The following is a 17,441-nucleotide window of genomic DNA, read 5'->3' on the forward strand; positions in this document are numbered from 1 at the left end:
GACTAAACTACCATTAATCTGTTGAGGTTATCCAACAGGTGAAGCTTTGGCATAACACCACCGTAGGCTCTAACCCGACATACTATATGCGCTTTTATTTACTTTTCTATCATATTGTTAGAATTCCTAGTAGACATGTATGCCTATGACATCAGATGTTTCATTTCCCAGCTCTCAGTCTTCCACGCTAAATGTTCGCTTGTAACTTCTCCGGATACTTAACCGGCCGCTGGTTGGACGACCCCTGCGATCGTCACTGCTATCGACTAACTACGCAACTCCCCCTCTCCGCAGGTTGTAACGCAACGTCTCCTCGCAGTGATGCGACTCTGGAAGATTATCAGGTTACATGGCGATTCTCCGCACTTCAATTGCTCCCAACATAAATATCCTGAAGTGTTTATGGCCTGATGCGGAGAAATTGACCGCTTTTCCTTAGAGAATTGCGAAGAACAATGAAGCTCAGTTGTCTAATTTTCTATACAGCTAGTGCACTCTGCTGGCTGGGAGGTATGTGATAATACCCTCTTCAATTTTCTCTTGGTTGACCTTTCCAATCTAGGCTATGCCCACCTCCTAACAGTTCCCACTACACCCTTCACCGAAACAGGGGGGAATTATGAGCTCTCCAAGCTCTCTGGTATTGTAGTAGATTCGCAATATTCGGACGCAGTGGACAATGATGGGCAGACTTTGATCCCACCGACCCTTCTGCAATTTGCGGAGACTTTTCAGGGAGACCTCAAGTCGGTCTTGGGATTGGATATAAAGGTTTCGCAAGGGACGAAGCGCGAGGTGAATACCATATTTATGACCTTGGCAAATCAAACTGGATTCCAGGATGTTGCAGGCCGATTTACCTCTGAGGCTTATGCCTTAACGGTCGATGATCGAGGCGTGGTCATCACCGGATCCAGTCCTCTCGGTGCATGGTGGGGGACACGATCGGTGATTCAAGCTGCTGTCATTGGAGATTTGAGTCTGGCAAAAGGATCTGGTGTGGATGCTCCTGGATGGGGTACTCGTGGCGCAATGGTGAGCTATATAACTCAAGGCTTTTTTTCAAATTCCACCGCTGATGCTTCCATCTAGCTCGATGCGGGGCGAAAGTACCATCCACCAGAGTTCCTAATTGAGATGTGCTCGTATCTCTCATTCTTCAAGCAGAACACATTCCACGTTCATGTCAGTGATAACCTCTACAACAATGTCGACCGCTATTCCGCAGAACGGTCAATGGAACTGTATGCAGCATTCCGGCTTTGGTCGGACGACGAGGCTGTAGCAGGTCTGAATCGCCGCGCCAATGAATCCTACACCCGCGAACAATTCGACCACGTTCAGACACAGTGCGCGAAGCGGGGTGTTACCATTATTCCCGAGATTGAAGCACCTGGCCATGCGCTCGTCATTGTTCAATGGAAGCCAGAGCTGGGACTCGATGACTTGAGTATGCTCAACATTAGCCACCCGGATACTATTCCGACTATGAAGACTATTTGGCGCACTTTCTTGCCTTGGTTTCACAGCAAGACTGTACACATCGGTGCCGATGAATACGATAGTAGTCTTGTCACGGACTATACGCACTTTGTAAATGAAATGAACACCTTTATCCAAGAGCAGTCATCGGGCCGTCAGCAGATGCGCATCTGGGGTACTTTCACACCAAAAGAGGGTGCCAATATATCCAAATCGGTGACTTATCAACACTGGGATGTGAGTGCCGACGAGCCATACTATGACTATATTCAGAATGGATATAACGTCCTCAACTCTGACGACTACATGTATCTCGTTGGCGGGTGGTCCGGCTCGTTCGCCCAAAAGCTGGAGCTGAGCAAAATCTTCCAAGGTCCATACGGTGCACCGTTCTCGCCAAGCATATTCGACAGCTCCAAAAAGGATGATAACCCTCCCAGAAATAGCCCGCGGGTGCTGGGTCACGCTGCTGCTCTGTGGAACGACTACGGTCCAAACTCCACAACTGTCCTGCAAACCTATTATTCCTGGCGTAACGCCCTCCCTGCACTTGCTGATAAGCAGTGGGGAGGCAATATCACTGAGGCAGATTATGCATCTGTCTTCGATCAGCTCCAGGCCGCAGTACCAGCCCAGAACTTGGACCGGCGAATCCCTAGCAAGTCCGATACGATGCTGCACTATACTTTTGACGGAAACTCGAACACCGTGACCGACCATTCGGGCAACGGGTACGATGGAAAGTTGCACGGCTGTAAGGTCTCCGACTCGACCCTCCATCTCGCAAGCGGATGCTATCTTGAGACACCACTGGGAAGCAAGGGGCGTGACTATACACTCTCGTTCAAGGTCAAACCCACCTCCCACACATCAGGAACATTATTCTATGGACCAGACTCAAGCTTTGTTAATGGCAATGGTACCATCTCCAATGCGACTCTGATCAGTGGCGGGAATCCATATTCGCTCAACTATACCCTCCCTTTAAACGCTTGGACGGACGTCAGTTTGATTGGACGAGGAAATACCACCTTGTTGACAGTCTCTGAATCTGGGAGTGGATCTCGGACTATGGAATTCCTGACAAAGATTGGGGTTAATGGTGAATACTTCGTGTGGGCTCCTATTGCTATCGAAGCGCCCTTGGCTCGGATTGGAGAGGGATTCACAGGGTCTATGAAGGAAATTGTGCTGAAGGGGGTGCATAGGGATATTTATTAGGTATACTGTATGTAGATTTGTAGTGTACACGACATTTCTTCCAATAGAATTGGTGCTACCTGTCAAGTGGTCGGACAGCCTCCACGCCTAGTTGCTCCTGTACCCTATATCACTATGAATAACTTGCATTTAATCAATATTTCTCAGGACTAATTGTATTTCTTCCCTTTCTTTGCTTCGCTGTATTTCTGTTAAGATTTAAGAATCCTCTTTGTTGATTTCTTCCCTGAAACCGCCTTGTTGATGCATATATATATTTCATTAGTGACCAAACGCAAGTAAGATAAAACGTTTATAAGACAGAATCAATTAACCAGAACGATACCACAAATGATATAATTACATTGGCTTGAATTACGACAATATTCGAAATCTAGATCAGGGACATTAGGTGGTTTAAGCTCAGGAGTGTGAACGATGCACAGTTTCCGGCTGAGCTACTGAGCTCACAATGTCAAAGCTAGTACATAATTTCCAAAAAGCGGCCCACATACATCAACCAGGCGCGGTAGTTCAGTGGTTTAGAACGTCCGATTGCAAATCGGAAGGTCGGGAGTTCGAGTCTCCCTCGCACCTCGTTTCTTTTTGTTTCTATATTTTTTTTTCCCCCTCACAAAGAACATTTTTCTTAATTTATAGGGGCAAAATTAGCCATTCGTTATTTTCTTCCTTACTAGTTTCTTTTTAGCAGAAGTTGCTTGCACCCCATCCTCATGTATTCACCTACACCTATAGTGTTGTTAATCTTGAACATCCATGGATGCTAGATACCTAAATTACTACTTAGTAGTTGTAACAGGAATCTCACGATTGATCCATTTCGCCGAAAAAAAATGTTTCGCTTCAAATTGAGTCTTCAACAACGCCATTCAAGTCATATTGCAAGCTACAGCATAACGTATTCTGTAAGCGAGTGGTGCACCCCAAAACACTATACTAAATGGGATAAATTACAACCTAGTATCTCAACAACGGTGGTCTATAGCGACGTTGCCTTCTAGCATAATACTTTTTAGGTGATATCTAGGCTCTTTAAGGAATTTAGAGATTTTGTGTAGCATAGTGAATAAGATATATATAATTCTGGCTTATAATAACGTAATTTTCGATACCGTAACAATGTAGGTTTTAGATTTCGTCAAAATTGATATAAAGTGTTGAAAAGCTCTATCAACAGCTATCGGCAAATAATCAAATAAAATAAAAACGTCGATGTTGAGATATCAGTGTAGAATATATCGGATTTAGTATGGTGTTTTTGGGTGCACCACTCGCTTACATGCACCACTCGCTTACAGAATACGTTATATCGGAATCCCTTGTGCAACCGACGAGCAGCCGCGATATCAACCCATTCATTGTCAGCAGAAACCTGCAGCCGCCGCAATTATTTCTCACCCACCGGCACATCCTCATCCTTGACCCGCTCCTGGCGCTTGTTAAGCATGCGCAGGGTGAAATACAAGGTGATACTAGCAACCGAAAGCACCGCTACGTAGTGAGCCGGAATAGAACACACTCATTCGAAAGGCGAGTTCTTTTTGAATGTACCACTTTGGAAGATAGAACAAGACACTTCCGAAGAAGGGACATACTATAGTTCGCCAATATGAGAGTAATGATGACCACACAGACTCGCATGGGAAGACATACCTGCGCGGGGACAAGACCCTAAGTACAGACAAAGAATCCGATATAAAGCGAGGGGTGCCTATGTAATTGAGGAGGAGGTTGTAGGGCACTTGCATCAGGATATAGACGACGAATAAAATGGAAAGACCGGTTTGATATTGCTGGTCGGTAACTTGGAGATCTTCCATAAGTCCTTGGAGCTTCGCTGCGGCATAATTGTTTCTGAGCACAGCAATACCATAAATGAGTATCAGATGAAAGCCATGAAATAGCCACTAACCGGTCAACGTAATACATGAGATAGACCAAGATACAGTAGCGACCGCTTTCGCCTTCCATGTCGGACAACACAGAGGAGCTTTTTCCAACCCTAATCCCATGCAGTGCTAAGCCGTATATAGTTGACCTCGTATCCAAAGATCCGTCACAAGGCGGAATGGTAAATACCAAACGAAAATAGACTCAATAAGATCCTATTATGCCTTACACGTGACTTGAGCACCCTACTCAGGGCTGAGTAGGGCCTTCATAAACTGAAAACTGGGAGACTGGATGCCTGAGGCATCTACACACGATAAGTGGAACTTAGCAATATCTTACAGTATCCTTTCTTCTTCTTCTCTTTCATTCTTCATCTTTGGAATTCTGAATTGAATGCACTCTCCCTTTGATGAATTGGCTCGTCACACGTTTTCCCTCAGCCCGTACCCAAAACCACGCTACTGTAATCCAACGTTGCTGATACGTAAATATTTGTTTACTCATATTCCTCAATACATTCGTTTCATTTCTAGAAAAGTTACGCCAGGTACTACCTAAGTAATAGTATTGATATCTCTAAGGAACCCATTATACCTGCATCTCTATGTCCCTCTACTGCCAATCAGAACTAATGAATAACCGCTGTCTCATTAATACTACCCCGCACTGAGCCGGACGTTAATGCATATTATCGACTTTGAGCGCGGAACCCGACTTCTTTCCTAGAAACAATCTCTTTTCTCGCACGATGGTAACGCCGCATAGAGCGCTCAACTGCCCGCATGGAGAATGCACTGTCCGCGGTCGTCTGGGCAGCTCATATTCTATCTTATCTCAAAGACAACCAAAACCACGAGGAGCTTCACGAGGCCGAAAACAACTTGGAATGCGGCAGCAATATAGATGAGTCGAGTGATTATGAGACAGACTATGAGACAGATAAGAACGTAATTATGTCAGGTCCTCGAAATTCTGTTCGCCAGAAATTCCTGGACTGCATTGCGCAGCTGCTGTCACCGTGTAAGGGATGGAATGGGGTCACCGCAACGGCAATACGCGAAGGAGAACACGGAGTCGAGGTGGATATTGCAAGAAACGATAGCTTTCCTTCTGATGAAGATAGCTTTGGCGATGAAACTATGGGCTACTGCAAGATGTTGGAGGTATATCTGGCTGGTAGTGCTGACAGTATGTAACAACTCTGAATTCCCGTTGCGGAGTTTTGAATATTTGATGACTGAACGTGACAGCTGAGACAGGAATAAACACAACTGCAACTTCGTTAACGGAATTTGAGCTCAAGGCGATAGACTATACGTCCCGTCGGATCGATCATTGGATTGAAACTCTCCAGAAATCCCTAGAAAATGTCCAAAGTTGTCCAGACTTCAACTCCCAACAATGGCTTGGGCAAAAGGATGCATTAGAAATTTGGACAACTATGACGAATCTCATCTTACGATTTGATGCCGATAACGAAACTGTCAAATCTAGGTCCCTAATAGTTCAACAAGCTTATAGATGTCTCGGCCTAACACAGATTCGACAGTTCTTTTCGAATAGATTTGGGACCCAGGCTGGCTCGAAGCTCTGGAGCAAGTTGAACTTTATCGCCAGGCCGTTGGTCGACTGCCGATTATTGAGATCAATAGTTGCGCGGGAGCCACAGTTGCAAAATTGCAAGATTTCATTAGTTTTGTTTAAATCGAAGACGACACCGGAAGCCAAAGACGTGGTTGGAATATTTGAGGCATGGGAACGACTAGGGTTGGGCTCCACTCCTGAACCTGTGATCCGAATACTTCATCGATTTAGCCAAAGGTTTGAAATGGCCTGTGCAGAGACATTTTCTCTGCATGCGGAGATGCAGCTAGTGATGCACTACGAGGAGAGATGCGCACCTCGGCATACCCTTGACTACTTTGGATGCAGTAAAAAGACTTGCTTGCTCTGTGAAACCTTTCTTCGCGCGTTGCCGAGTTCAATTGCCACACGTGGAAGGCATGGTGTTTGTTATCCTGCCTGGGCCGTACCAGACTCGAATTCAGGTGCCGTAAAGGTCGCCGTCAAACTGTTGGAGAAGAGCCTTTTATCTCGCATTCGAGGGATTCTCAACGATTTGATGCACCCTTGCCAGAAAAGCCTCGCTGCGAATGTCATGCAATCCGGCATGGTGTCGGATTTTTCGCACCTTACGCTCGAAGAATGGCAGCAGAGAGAACAGGATGTGCAGCTGTTCAAGAATGAACAGACAATCCAGCATAATGATTTGATGATTATGTGAGGTGATATTTTGCTTCGTTGGCGAATACCGAATAAATAACTGACGATGACACCCCAAAAAAGCGAAGGAATTATCCCAACTACAAAACTGAAACATTGCCCGCTTGACAGTTTCGAACCTAAAGATTGTTGCGTGATGTGTAACACAAGCCCGGGGATTCAATGTGCACAATGTCGAAGCACATACTATTGTTCCAGAGGCTGCGAGAAAAGTGATTTCCCTTCACATAACCTTCTCTGCGAACAGTTCGCTATTCAGCCCGATAGACCCTCTCCGGAACACAAGCGGGCCATATTCTTCCCAGTTGAGGGAGACAAGCCATGTTTGATATGGATCCCATGTAGACGCCAATACGATGAGGCGGACGGAATCGGATGGACACAAATTGATTCTTATCCCTACCTTGGAACCGACGATCCGTTCAAAGGGTCAATGCGCATTGAACATAACCCAGTACGGGGTCGAAACCTGGGCTCTGGGTTTGCAGGCTTTGCTCCGTATCAGGAAGGATTTTGTGTCTCTTTGATACATCGCGACGCCTATTTGAAGGACGGGTCAGCCATAAATCGAAGTATACTAGCTTCTGTGAGGGCATCTTGCACCTCCATTATCCCACATGAATATCGCGGCCCCATGGTTGCCCTGCGAGAAATTCGCCACGAAGCCTATGCCGATATAACACTAGCTGACTTCCGACACCTAATGGATTACTTAATAAGTTACCGAAACACGCATGTCAGGGAAAGTGTTCCGGATCTACTACACCGCACCCCAACAACCTTCCGCGGCGTGAAGATTTGCTGTCACGGCGAAGTAAAGTTTCATGGGTCAGAGCCCTTCGTTTCTGTCGACGTCACCCGAGCAAACCGGATTTCCCTGGGCAGTGGATCGATCTCACCGATATCTGTCTGCCTTGGTATGCCTATACGATTCTGGAAGGATACAGATACCGAGTTTCGCCATAACCCGCCAGGACGGGAGGGGGACACGACGGCAGACAGTAATCCTAATGTTGCGTTTATGATGATGGTAACTGATCCTTCCAAAGACGAGTGGGGCTGGGTGCCTATGTACTGGAATAGCAACATAGGGAATGTCTGGGCTGTTTGTGAAGACGGGCGGGATCTGGCTGTGAAAGATGTCGCAATGATGTGCCATTTCGCGAGGCGCAAATTACAGTGTATGTTTGAAGATTTGATGGAATCGGATTCGAGCTTAGTGAGTAGGCAGAGGGTATTAGATTTCATTACTCGGGATAATATGATTACTCATTGGGAGGAGACTTGTGGGCATTAGGAATTTGGCTCGCAGACCAAGGTTGGACGTTATTGCAAGATTATTATTCAAGATCAATGATAGACCAAATGCTAGTTGAAATATCACATGAAATGTAGTTTGCTTCAGGGATTAAATACCGTTAAACAATGGTAATCTATCGACCATCCAATGGGGGCACTAGCGTGGGTAACGGTAACTGCTCGCGCACACAAAGGGCTAGCTATCGCGCTTCTCCAGAAAATCACAGGCGTGGGGGAAACGCGGAGAAATCGAAAGCAACGCAATGTTGAATGAGCCTATTCGTGCGAAACTGAAGATCAGTTGGTAATCCCAGGCTATTTCAGGAGCCAAGTCTGGTCATGACTCGACAGAGTTACATTGATAGGCCTAGGCTGCTGCAGTCCCCCACGCTTTGTTTGAGTGCTTGTGTAAAATAAGAGTTGGCTATAGGTGATCACCATATCTACACATGGGGAGTGTTTCTCAAAGGAATTTGGAGCGTGAGACAAGGGATATTTCGAGAACAATCCTTAAGTTATCCTAGAATATAATTTTGAAAGGCGGAGTCACGAAAATGTAGTAGAGCAGTGGTGCTGCTTTGCAATATTTGAGTAGCTTGGCTTCTAATAAAAATCTTTTCAGAGGTGGTGTACTGCCTTCTAACTTAATGGCCTGAGCATAGGCATTGCAGTAATAGAACATTGCTGGTTTTGGTATAGACCTGAGAGTCACCTAAATATGAGACAGGGCTTGTCGCGATACTGATATTGGACATGAACTAACTCCACTGCTTTCAAAAAATGGGAGTGCTACGGCATTATTTATCAACTCTGAGCTCCACTTGCATAAAATATGCTCGTTGATTCAGTTTCGCTTATCCGTTCATTTTCAATATCCGAACCGCAGAGTGGCGTATACTAGTCTACCTCCTATATTCCGGGGTAATGAACAAAACATACCGCGCATACTTCTGGAAATGTGATAATATAGCTTAAAAAGTTATTCGTACACCTGGATTTCAACAGGAAATGGACTGGAGAATCCAGCCCCCGAAGAAATGCTTTTCCGAGTGCAAGTCGGAAAACCGGAAAAGCGCCGGTACGTGGGATGACCCCAGCCAGCGGCTATTGACCGCATATAAAGACGCGGGGAATGATGAACGCAACCACACAACTATGTCGACAGTTACTGTAACAGAGGGCGCTCAGCCCGAAGCCAAAGACATTGCATCTCGCCTGTTGAATGGTACACTTCACGCTCAGTGGCCCGACATCGAGGAATTCCACACCATCGACGGCCTATTGAAATCCCATGCAGCTCAACCGGATGATGCGAAGCGACCGCTGATATGCTATCCAATCCGGGGGGCTGCCGACTTTGAAGAACACACAGCCGGGGACATTGATCGCTATACTGATGTCGCTGTTCGCTATTACATGGAGCAGGGGCTTCCACCTGCGGTAAGAAATTCGCCAGCCTTTTGACAATTTGAGCTAATGACTTCCAGGACCCGAATCTCGAAAAGGCACCAGTCGTGGCCATGCTAGCTGGATCCAGTTTCGAGGTAATAGTGACACAATTCGCACTTAACCGCCTTGGCTACGCTGTGCTATTCTTATCCACAAGACTCACAGCCCCAGCTTATGCGCGGCTACTGGATATGGCAGACTGCAGCCAAATAATCATCAAAAAGCAGTACCAGCAGGTCACTAATGAAATTTGCGTGGATCGTCCCGCTTGCAGCAGCTTCTCTTTGCTACAGCGTGAGGACTGGTTCAATCGTCCTGCCAGTTCACCTCGCTTCAAGCGAGCGGGCGTGGATCTGTCACGAGAAGGCAAGAAGATTGCCTGGATCTTACATTCATCTGGAAGCACAGGCTTCCCCAAGCCCATCTTCCTGACCAACCTTCAAAACCTGGCCAATTTCCGCAAGAGCTTCGGGCTCCGTCTTTTCACTATCAGCCCGCTGTTCCACTCGCATGCCCTGATGGAGTTTGGACGGGCATTCTACACTCGCGCAACGGCATACCTTGGCAATCACTCTCTTCCAGTTACATATCAAAACCTGTTCGATGCATTACAGGTAGCCAAGCCACAGCAGATCAGTGCTGTGCCATATGTCATCAAGCTGCTAGCAGAGAAGCAAGAAGGTATCCAAGCACTGGCTCGCCCACAGCTAGTGTTGTATGGCGGATCTAGCTGTCCAGACGACCTCGGCGACCGACTCGTTGCTCAGGGTGTGAACTTGGTTGCCAACTATGGAGCGACAGAAACCGGACAGATCATGACTTCTTTCCGCCCTCCGGGAGACACTGAATGGCAGTATATGCGGCTGCACCGTCCGGTTGCTGATTACACTTTAATGGACGAGATTTCGCCTGGGGTTTTTGAGTGTGTTGCGTTGGATGGGCTGCCGAGCAAGGGACCTTCGAACTCGAAGCCCCCTTATAATGCAAAGAACCCCGAGAACAGCTTTAGAACAGCCGACTTATTCACAAGGCACCCGGACCCAGAGAAAAGCAACCGTTACAAATACCTCAGTCGACTGGACGATCGAATCACATTAGTCAATGGTGAGAAGGTTCTCCCTATTCCCATCGAAGGCCGCGTTAGAGAAGAACCGATCGTGAGTGAATGTGTTGTGTTTGGCTTCCAGCGAACTGTACCTGGTGCTCTGATCTTCCGCGCCGCTGGCAAAGCAACACACTTGAGCGATAACGAATTCTTGGAGGCCATCTGGCCTGCTGTCGAGGCGGCAAACGCTCGTGCCGAGACATTCTCTCGGATTCCCAAAGACTTGATTCTGATCAAGGGCGCTGATGTGCCGTACGCCAAGACCGACAAAGGAACTTGCATCCGGGCTCAAGTCTATCAGCAGTTTGAGGAGGATATCAAGCAGGTGTATGCCAAATTTGAAGGGAGTGGCCAAAAGAGAGGCACACTTGCCCTCGACATACCAGACTTGGAGAACTGGCTGCTGTCAAAATTCCGTGAAGACTTGGGTGTCCCGCTGTCTAGCTCCGAGGCTGACATTTTCTCGGCTGGCGTTGATAGCTTGCAGACAACACAGATCTGGCGGTATATCATGCGCGACCTCGATATTGGCGAGGTTGGAGAGCTGTCCCAAAACATTGTTTTTGAGAAAGGAACTGTCAGCACCCTTGCAAAACATCTTTATCAGATGCGTACTGGGCAAGAATTTGAGAAAGAAGACGAGCTGCATGTTATGCGCGAGCTGATCGAGAAATACTCCCACTTCACTCAACATTTCCCGACTACTACTCGACAGCCGGAGACAGAGGTGGTGATGGTCACCGGCGCAACAGGCAACCTGGGAGCCTTCATTGTCGCAGAATTACTGAAAAGATCAACTGTCTCCGAAGTATGGGCAATTGTGCGCGCGCCAGGTCAAGCAGCAGCAGGAGCCCGTCTGTACAAGTCCCTTGCGGATCGCAATATCATGCTCACAGATGCCGAGGCAGCCAAGCTCCACGCAGTGCCCAGTGACTTATCCCAGCCTAACATCGGTCTAGACGACCACGTTCTTCAACACCTACTGTCATCCTTGACATGCGTAATCCACAGTGCCTGGGCAGTGAATTTCAACCTCGGCGTGCGCTCCTTCGAGCAGCAGCATATTCGCGGAACATGGAATCTGATCAATCTCTGTTTACGCTCTCACCTGCCCACGCCAGCACGGTTCTTCTTCTGCTCGAGTGTCAGTGCCGGAAGCAACACCCCCAAGCCGGCATCTATCCCGGAGGCCATGATTGAGAACCTGGAGCATGCGCAGCGTATCGGTTACGGGAGATCGAAGCTGGTCACGGAACATATCACCCGCAATGCCATGCGCCACACTGGTATGCAGTCCCGGGTACTGAGAATCGGCCAGCTTGGCGGTGATACTGCCAGCGCACAATGGAACGAGACGGAGGCTATAGCACTCGTGTTTCGTAGTGCATTGACAACAGGCACGTTGCCCAAACTGGATGAGCGGCCGAGCTGGCTGCCCGTTGACCAATGCGGGCAGGCAATTACCGACATTGCGATGAATGTTGATTCTGCATCAACGGATGTTGACCTGGTGTATCATCTGGTCAATCCACAAACATTCAGCTGGACGGATGATTTGCTACCTGCGTTGAAGAAGGGCTGCGCCTTGCCGGACTTTGAAATTGTGCCACCGCAGGAATGGCTTCAAAGATTGGCAAGTAGCGAGCAGGATCCGGAGAAGAACCCGAGTATCAAGCTCATTGATTTCTGGCAATCCAAGTATGCGGCTTCTAGCCAGAGCCAGAATCAGGCGGACGGGAAGAGAGGTGCTGGGTTGACTTTTGAGTCTGGGCGCACGATCCAGGATTGTCCTTCTCTCGCGCTGGTTAAGGATTCAGTTACTGCGGGATTGGTACAGAGATATGTTGAGGCTTGGATGAAGCGGTGGACTGGTCAATAGGGTCATGTATCTAGTAGGTTGCATGTAAATAAGTCATCATTTGAATCGTTATATGGTTCCCGACTCCCATTGCAGCCCCACTGAGACCATCTCGACGACAGGGCCTTTGTGGCCCGGATCGTCCCAGTGACTTTTTTTGTACTGTCCAGTGTTTCATAAATGATGAGTTTGCTGTGGAAATTTTGCGTGGAGGCAGGTATTGTGTCCATGTGCAAGACATTGATACACGAACAGCTGTACAGATTAGGAAATGGTGCCCGGCTAAGTACTTTATAGGCAGAATATGTATACAGCTACAACATCAGAGGAGAAAACTAGAGCTGGTAGGGAGTTCAAGAACAATCGTAGGATAGTAATAGAATCGTGCAATTATTACTATATGCCAAGAGCAACCTGTGCTTCGTCATTTCATCGCTCTCACACTCAACATGGACATCGTCATCCAAATCAAACAAGTCAAGCTCGATTAAGCCCATTACGAGTGCTTAGTTGCGTCAACTTTTATAGACTGAGACTGAGACTTAACACCGTCCTGCATGGCCTTAAGGTGCTTGAACCCATAGGTATCCTCACCCAAGCTCCAGGCCATAACACCACCAAGCTTCTTCTCAGCGACGATGTCCTTGAACTTGCGGGCAATGAGGTCCGGGGTATCCCAGGTCCAGAAGAGGTGGTTCTCCTTGTCAAAGTAGTACTGACCACCGGCCTCCTCATCGGTCTGACCGTTCTTCTCGGCCTGGCGCCATGAGTCGGTGATCGAGATGCCCTTGCAGGTACCGTAATCGGAGAGACAGCCGGTCTGGCAGAAGTCATCGCCGGTACCGCTAAGTAAAATGTTAGTCTCTAATCGGCAACAATGGATAAAAGTGTGACGCTAAATACATACCAGTTACCGTAGGCGCTGCAGCACGATCCTTCAGGGCACTTGGCCTTCTCTCCGAATCCACACTTGCCGTTGCTGGAAGTCTTGAGATCCTTGGGGGGATCGGCAACATTGGTAGCCTCGAAGGTAAAAGCACCAGACTTACCGTTGTCGGTTCCGTCATTGTTCTCGAGCTTGACCATCTTGCAGCCGAGGGGGTTCTCTTCACAGTCGGACTCGGGGTCGGTGGTGAACCACTTGGCGTAGTACGCAAACCCAAGGTTCATCTTCTCGGGAGGAGCACCGATCTCAAGGTAGTTGTTAATGGTATCCAGAGATCCTTGGACCGAGCTGTGATGGCCAGTGACGTTGTCACGACGGTTAATGAGGTCGTAGCTCATGACATTGATATAGTCAACCGGCTCGAAGATCTTAGGTCCCTGCTCCTTGGTGAAGGCAATGAAATCCTGCTTACGGCCCGGGGTGGCGATGGAGAGGATCTTGTCGTCGCCAATGGCCTTGCGGATAGCAGCGAGGAACTTGGGGTAGGCTTCGATCTCGCCGACCTTCTTGGAGTTGGGGACGTCTTTGTAGTCCTGGCCGTTGCCACCGGGATATTCCCAGTCGATGTCTGGATTAATGTGTTAGACTTCTGCTTGCGTGATGAATAATATTTGTGATGTAGCTCACCAACACCGTCGAATCCATTGGAGTCGAGCATTGCAGCGACATTCTTCGCATATCGTTGGATTGAGGCGTCATCCTTGACACTTTCCGAGAAACCAGCGGTATCACCCCATCCTCCAATGGCAATACCGAGCTTGGTGTCTGGGCTGAAGCGCTTGCGGAAGCTTTCAGGAGACTCGAATGGCTCGAAAGATGGCGGCGAGTCAGAGTTGAAAATCTTCGAGGGAGCGAATGCCATAATAGCATAGTCAATGCCCTTAGTCTGATCCGAGCCTGGCAGATCGGTCACATGGTATCTTGCATAGGCGTTAGGTATACATCCTTGTGCAGTTTCAGAGATTCTTGTACTCACTGGTCAATGTACATGGCAAAGCGTGTGGCAGTCACAGATTGAGTGGCCAATAGGCCGAGTGCCAGGTGCTTCAACATGATGAGAGCAAGACACGCGATGGATGACTCGTCGAAAGTTAGATTAGGGAATTATGAAAAATAATAAACAAAAGAAGAAACACCCAATATGTCGAGGGTCAGAAGTCAGCTACAAGCCGCGAACAAAGCACCGAGGATCACAAGAAAGAGAAAGAAAAAGTAGAAAAAAAGAAACGCAGGAAAAATGGTCGAGTATATAGTCACTCCAGAATGCATGCGCATCAAAACATGCTCTCGCGAATGATCGGCGGCTACGGGGTTTGACGATCCCCATAGAAGGTGTTTCGGGTTGCCCATCGGTCCAGATTTCCTGTTTCTGCATGACTTCCACCACATCCCTTTGGCCGGAGAATGCCGCAGGGCTATTCTGCTTAAGAAAGCGTTGAGGTGAAGGGAGGTGATCAGGCGCTAAGAGAGGGGCTGTGGAATGTGACGCGAATAAAGCCTCATTACTATGAAGAGGGAAAGACGAAGGCGTCCCCAAACATTGTGTATTTCAATAGGTCGGCTAACTTCGCCAAGTAAGAGATCTGGACCGTGTAGGTTAGCGGGTGCGGCAATCGTTGAGACTCCAGAGGCGCCGACATGCCAGATCCGCGCATTCATACCGGGTCACATTCCTTTTTGCGTCATTGTATAGACCCAATCACCAGGGCAAGGCTCGGAAGGCTTTCTGGGGTACTTGGTCACGTTTAAATCCCGAATATCTGGGACAATGGCATGGGACACGAACATAGCATAGGTATATAAAGATTAAAGACCAATGAAGGCTATTCGGAACAGCAGGAAGCTTCGAGATTAAGATAGATCGATCTAGGGGTATAGGCAACAAGGACCGCATGACAATCTCCAGGTGTATGTTACAATTGCGCTAAATTTTCAATGATCAAACGTGGGGATCAGTTCCAATGCCGCCGAATGATAGGACGCGCAGGGTCCCAGGGACCGATCACAACGTTCTTGTACTTCTGCAAGCTGATAAGCCACCAGCTGCACCCGCCCATCACAAGTGCCGTCAGGATACTTCCCAGGACGGACCCAATAATGGCAGCTGCCCATCCACCGCTCAGTGTAATACCAACAGCGCCACCAGCGACAATCACGAGTGTTAGTGTCAGGACAACATGACCAGTCCATGATTTTTGTCGCAACTGGCGCCGGAAGATGGGGAACAGCCCAAATACCTCCATTGAGAAAAGCATGAGACTGAACACGTGCGTTGTGGAAGGCAACCGAGAGGCAAGTACGGTAGATGCCATCACGGCCGCATTTGTAGACAATGAAGCAGGGAACTTGGTGGTGGCGCCTGCGCCTTCCCCACTTCCATAGTCGAAAGAAAATATATTCATGATTATAAGCCAACAGCTCATGGCCCAGATGGAGTCACTGGCGGTGGATTTGGTAAGGGATTTCAAGATGGGACTTAATCCCAGAAGGGCGAAGTAAATGAGAAACGCCGATTTGACTGTGGTCATTCGCTGTCGATTGCGCGGAGACAACATTGACGCTCGGGGGATATCCTGGGATAAAGATCCATCTGTGCTATTAATGATAGCACTGGGAGGAACACATGGTATGGCGTTTTGAGCTGTCGTATATGCCACCCCATCAATGCTTTCATTTGTATCTGCACTGGAGTTAGTCAATTGCTCCTTGGATTGATTTCCAGACATCGTCAGCCCAAGTCCATGAATGGCGTTTGTTTTCGTTTCGTCGGGTTGCGTGTCATTCGCAGGTGGGTTGGCGGCGCTAGCCATTGAACTTGAACTGGAGTCGTCATCGCCTTCAGCGGTACGATCTGCACTTTGTACAGATTGCGCATGTTCGTTCCAGATCCAATTGTCCCATAGAATCCAACCCACGGCCGTGCCCACGCTTCCCCAGCAGACAATCGAGACAGGGCTCACTCTGTCTTGGACGATACCAACGAAGCAACAAACGAATATGGCCACTGAGCATACATGCTGCACGATCACGGTTGAATCTGCCACCAGAGGCCAGAAATCGTACGGCCGTACTCTGGGGTTGCGCTGCAGATGGTCGAGAAATGTTTCGGTATCGGTATAGTTATCCGGATCTATAGTGAACAGTCAGCATGATATCCCCATATAAATAGACACCCATCAATCCCACGTAGACATACATGATTGTTTAACCCAGAGCAACTTCTTCCAAGCACCCTTTCGCTTGCGGCGCCTCCCAGAACCACCCAACTTCTTGCGCAATGCCGCAGCAGAACTGAGATGGGCCGCATTATCGCCATTCAAGGAGCGCAGATTATCGTCATAATTTGCAGGCGCTGACCGGACGCGCGAGAGGGACGGAGCAAAGTAAGCATCCTCCGGTGCCAATCGATTGGGGTCGGGGAGGGACCGTTCGGGTTCAGGAGACTTGGATCCCGGTGCGCGGTTGGGGTGGGTTTCAACGGGAATTGGGGGAGGGAAAGGATCAAGCGAGGGAGGAGACGTCATCGAGCACAAGCAGAACTAGCATCGAAGCATGGCGTGAGGATAAAAGCTTTGATCTTGAGAAGGTAACAGCTGGAACGCGCAGTCCCCACGTGGAGGCTGATTCAGCGGTTATCTATGATTTCACGTGATGCTATCAACCCTCTATACTTCGATGTTACAAGATCAACACTGCATACATGTATGTTTGTAGATCATCAAAGACACAGGAATGGTAGAGAAATCCAAAGATCCGATACTATGCTACATCAGCATCCATGGAGCTTAACATATATGTACCTCAGTTTGTCAAATCCAGGTGAACCAAGTATATATACATCCACTCCGAGTCCCAGTAATATTCCCCACAGAGTCCTTATTCACCTAGAGTAGCACAGTCCCAAA

The 17,441-nt window shown here is 48.2% G+C and overlaps 5 protein-coding genes across 5 annotated transcripts; 3 read left to right on the forward strand and 2 right to left on the reverse strand.

The window, feature by feature from the left end:
* Positions 1–455: 455 nt before the first annotated feature.
* On the forward strand, positions 456–2,703 carry N7446_004297 (beta-N-acetylhexosaminidase; the record flags this gene model as incomplete). Its single annotated transcript, XM_058513046.1, has 3 exons — positions 456–510; positions 584–1,035; positions 1,093–2,703. The coding sequence occupies 3 exons, from the start codon at positions 456–458 to the stop codon at positions 2,701–2,703; spliced, it is 2,118 nt and encodes a 705-aa protein (XP_058374375.1).
* A 2,675-nt stretch (positions 2,704–5,378) lies between these two features.
* On the forward strand, positions 5,379–6,880 carry N7446_004298 (nucleic acid/nucleotide deaminase domain-containing protein; the record flags this gene model as incomplete). Its single annotated transcript, XM_058513047.1, has 2 exons — positions 5,379–5,784; positions 5,847–6,880. The coding sequence occupies 2 exons, from the start codon at positions 5,379–5,381 to the stop codon at positions 6,878–6,880; spliced, it is 1,440 nt and encodes a 479-aa protein (XP_058374376.1).
* Positions 6,881–9,333: 2,453 nt separating this feature from the next.
* Positions 9,334–12,611, forward strand: N7446_004299 (uncharacterized protein; the record flags this gene model as incomplete). Its single annotated transcript, XM_058513048.1, has 2 exons — positions 9,334–9,618; positions 9,666–12,611. 2 exons carry the CDS (start codon positions 9,334–9,336, stop codon positions 12,609–12,611), a joined length of 3,231 nt encoding a protein of 1,076 aa, XP_058374377.1.
* A 475-nt stretch (positions 12,612–13,086) lies between these two features.
* Positions 13,087–14,589, reverse strand: N7446_004300 (uncharacterized protein; the record flags this gene model as incomplete). The annotated part of the gene is made up of 4 exons (XM_058513049.1): positions 13,087–13,435; positions 13,498–14,104; positions 14,164–14,456; positions 14,513–14,589. The coding sequence occupies 4 exons, from the start codon at positions 14,587–14,589 to the stop codon at positions 13,087–13,089; spliced, it is 1,326 nt and encodes a 441-aa protein (XP_058374378.1).
* Positions 14,590–15,488: 899 nt separating this feature from the next.
* pigc (phosphatidylinositol N-acetylglucosaminyltransferase) lies at positions 15,489–17,060 on the reverse strand (the record flags this gene model as incomplete). Its single annotated transcript, XM_058513050.1, has 2 exons — positions 15,489–16,666; positions 16,733–17,060. The coding sequence occupies 2 exons, from the start codon at positions 17,058–17,060 to the stop codon at positions 15,489–15,491; spliced, it is 1,506 nt and encodes a 501-aa protein (XP_058374379.1).
* Between the last annotated feature and the right edge of the window lie 381 nt (positions 17,061–17,441).

Source organism: Penicillium canescens (assembly GCF_028828765.1).
Source record: "Penicillium canescens strain IBT 15451 chromosome Unknown utg000003l_segment0_segment0, whole genome shotgun sequence".
Classification (NCBI taxonomy): Eukaryota; Fungi; Ascomycota; class Eurotiomycetes; order Eurotiales; family Aspergillaceae; genus Penicillium; species Penicillium canescens.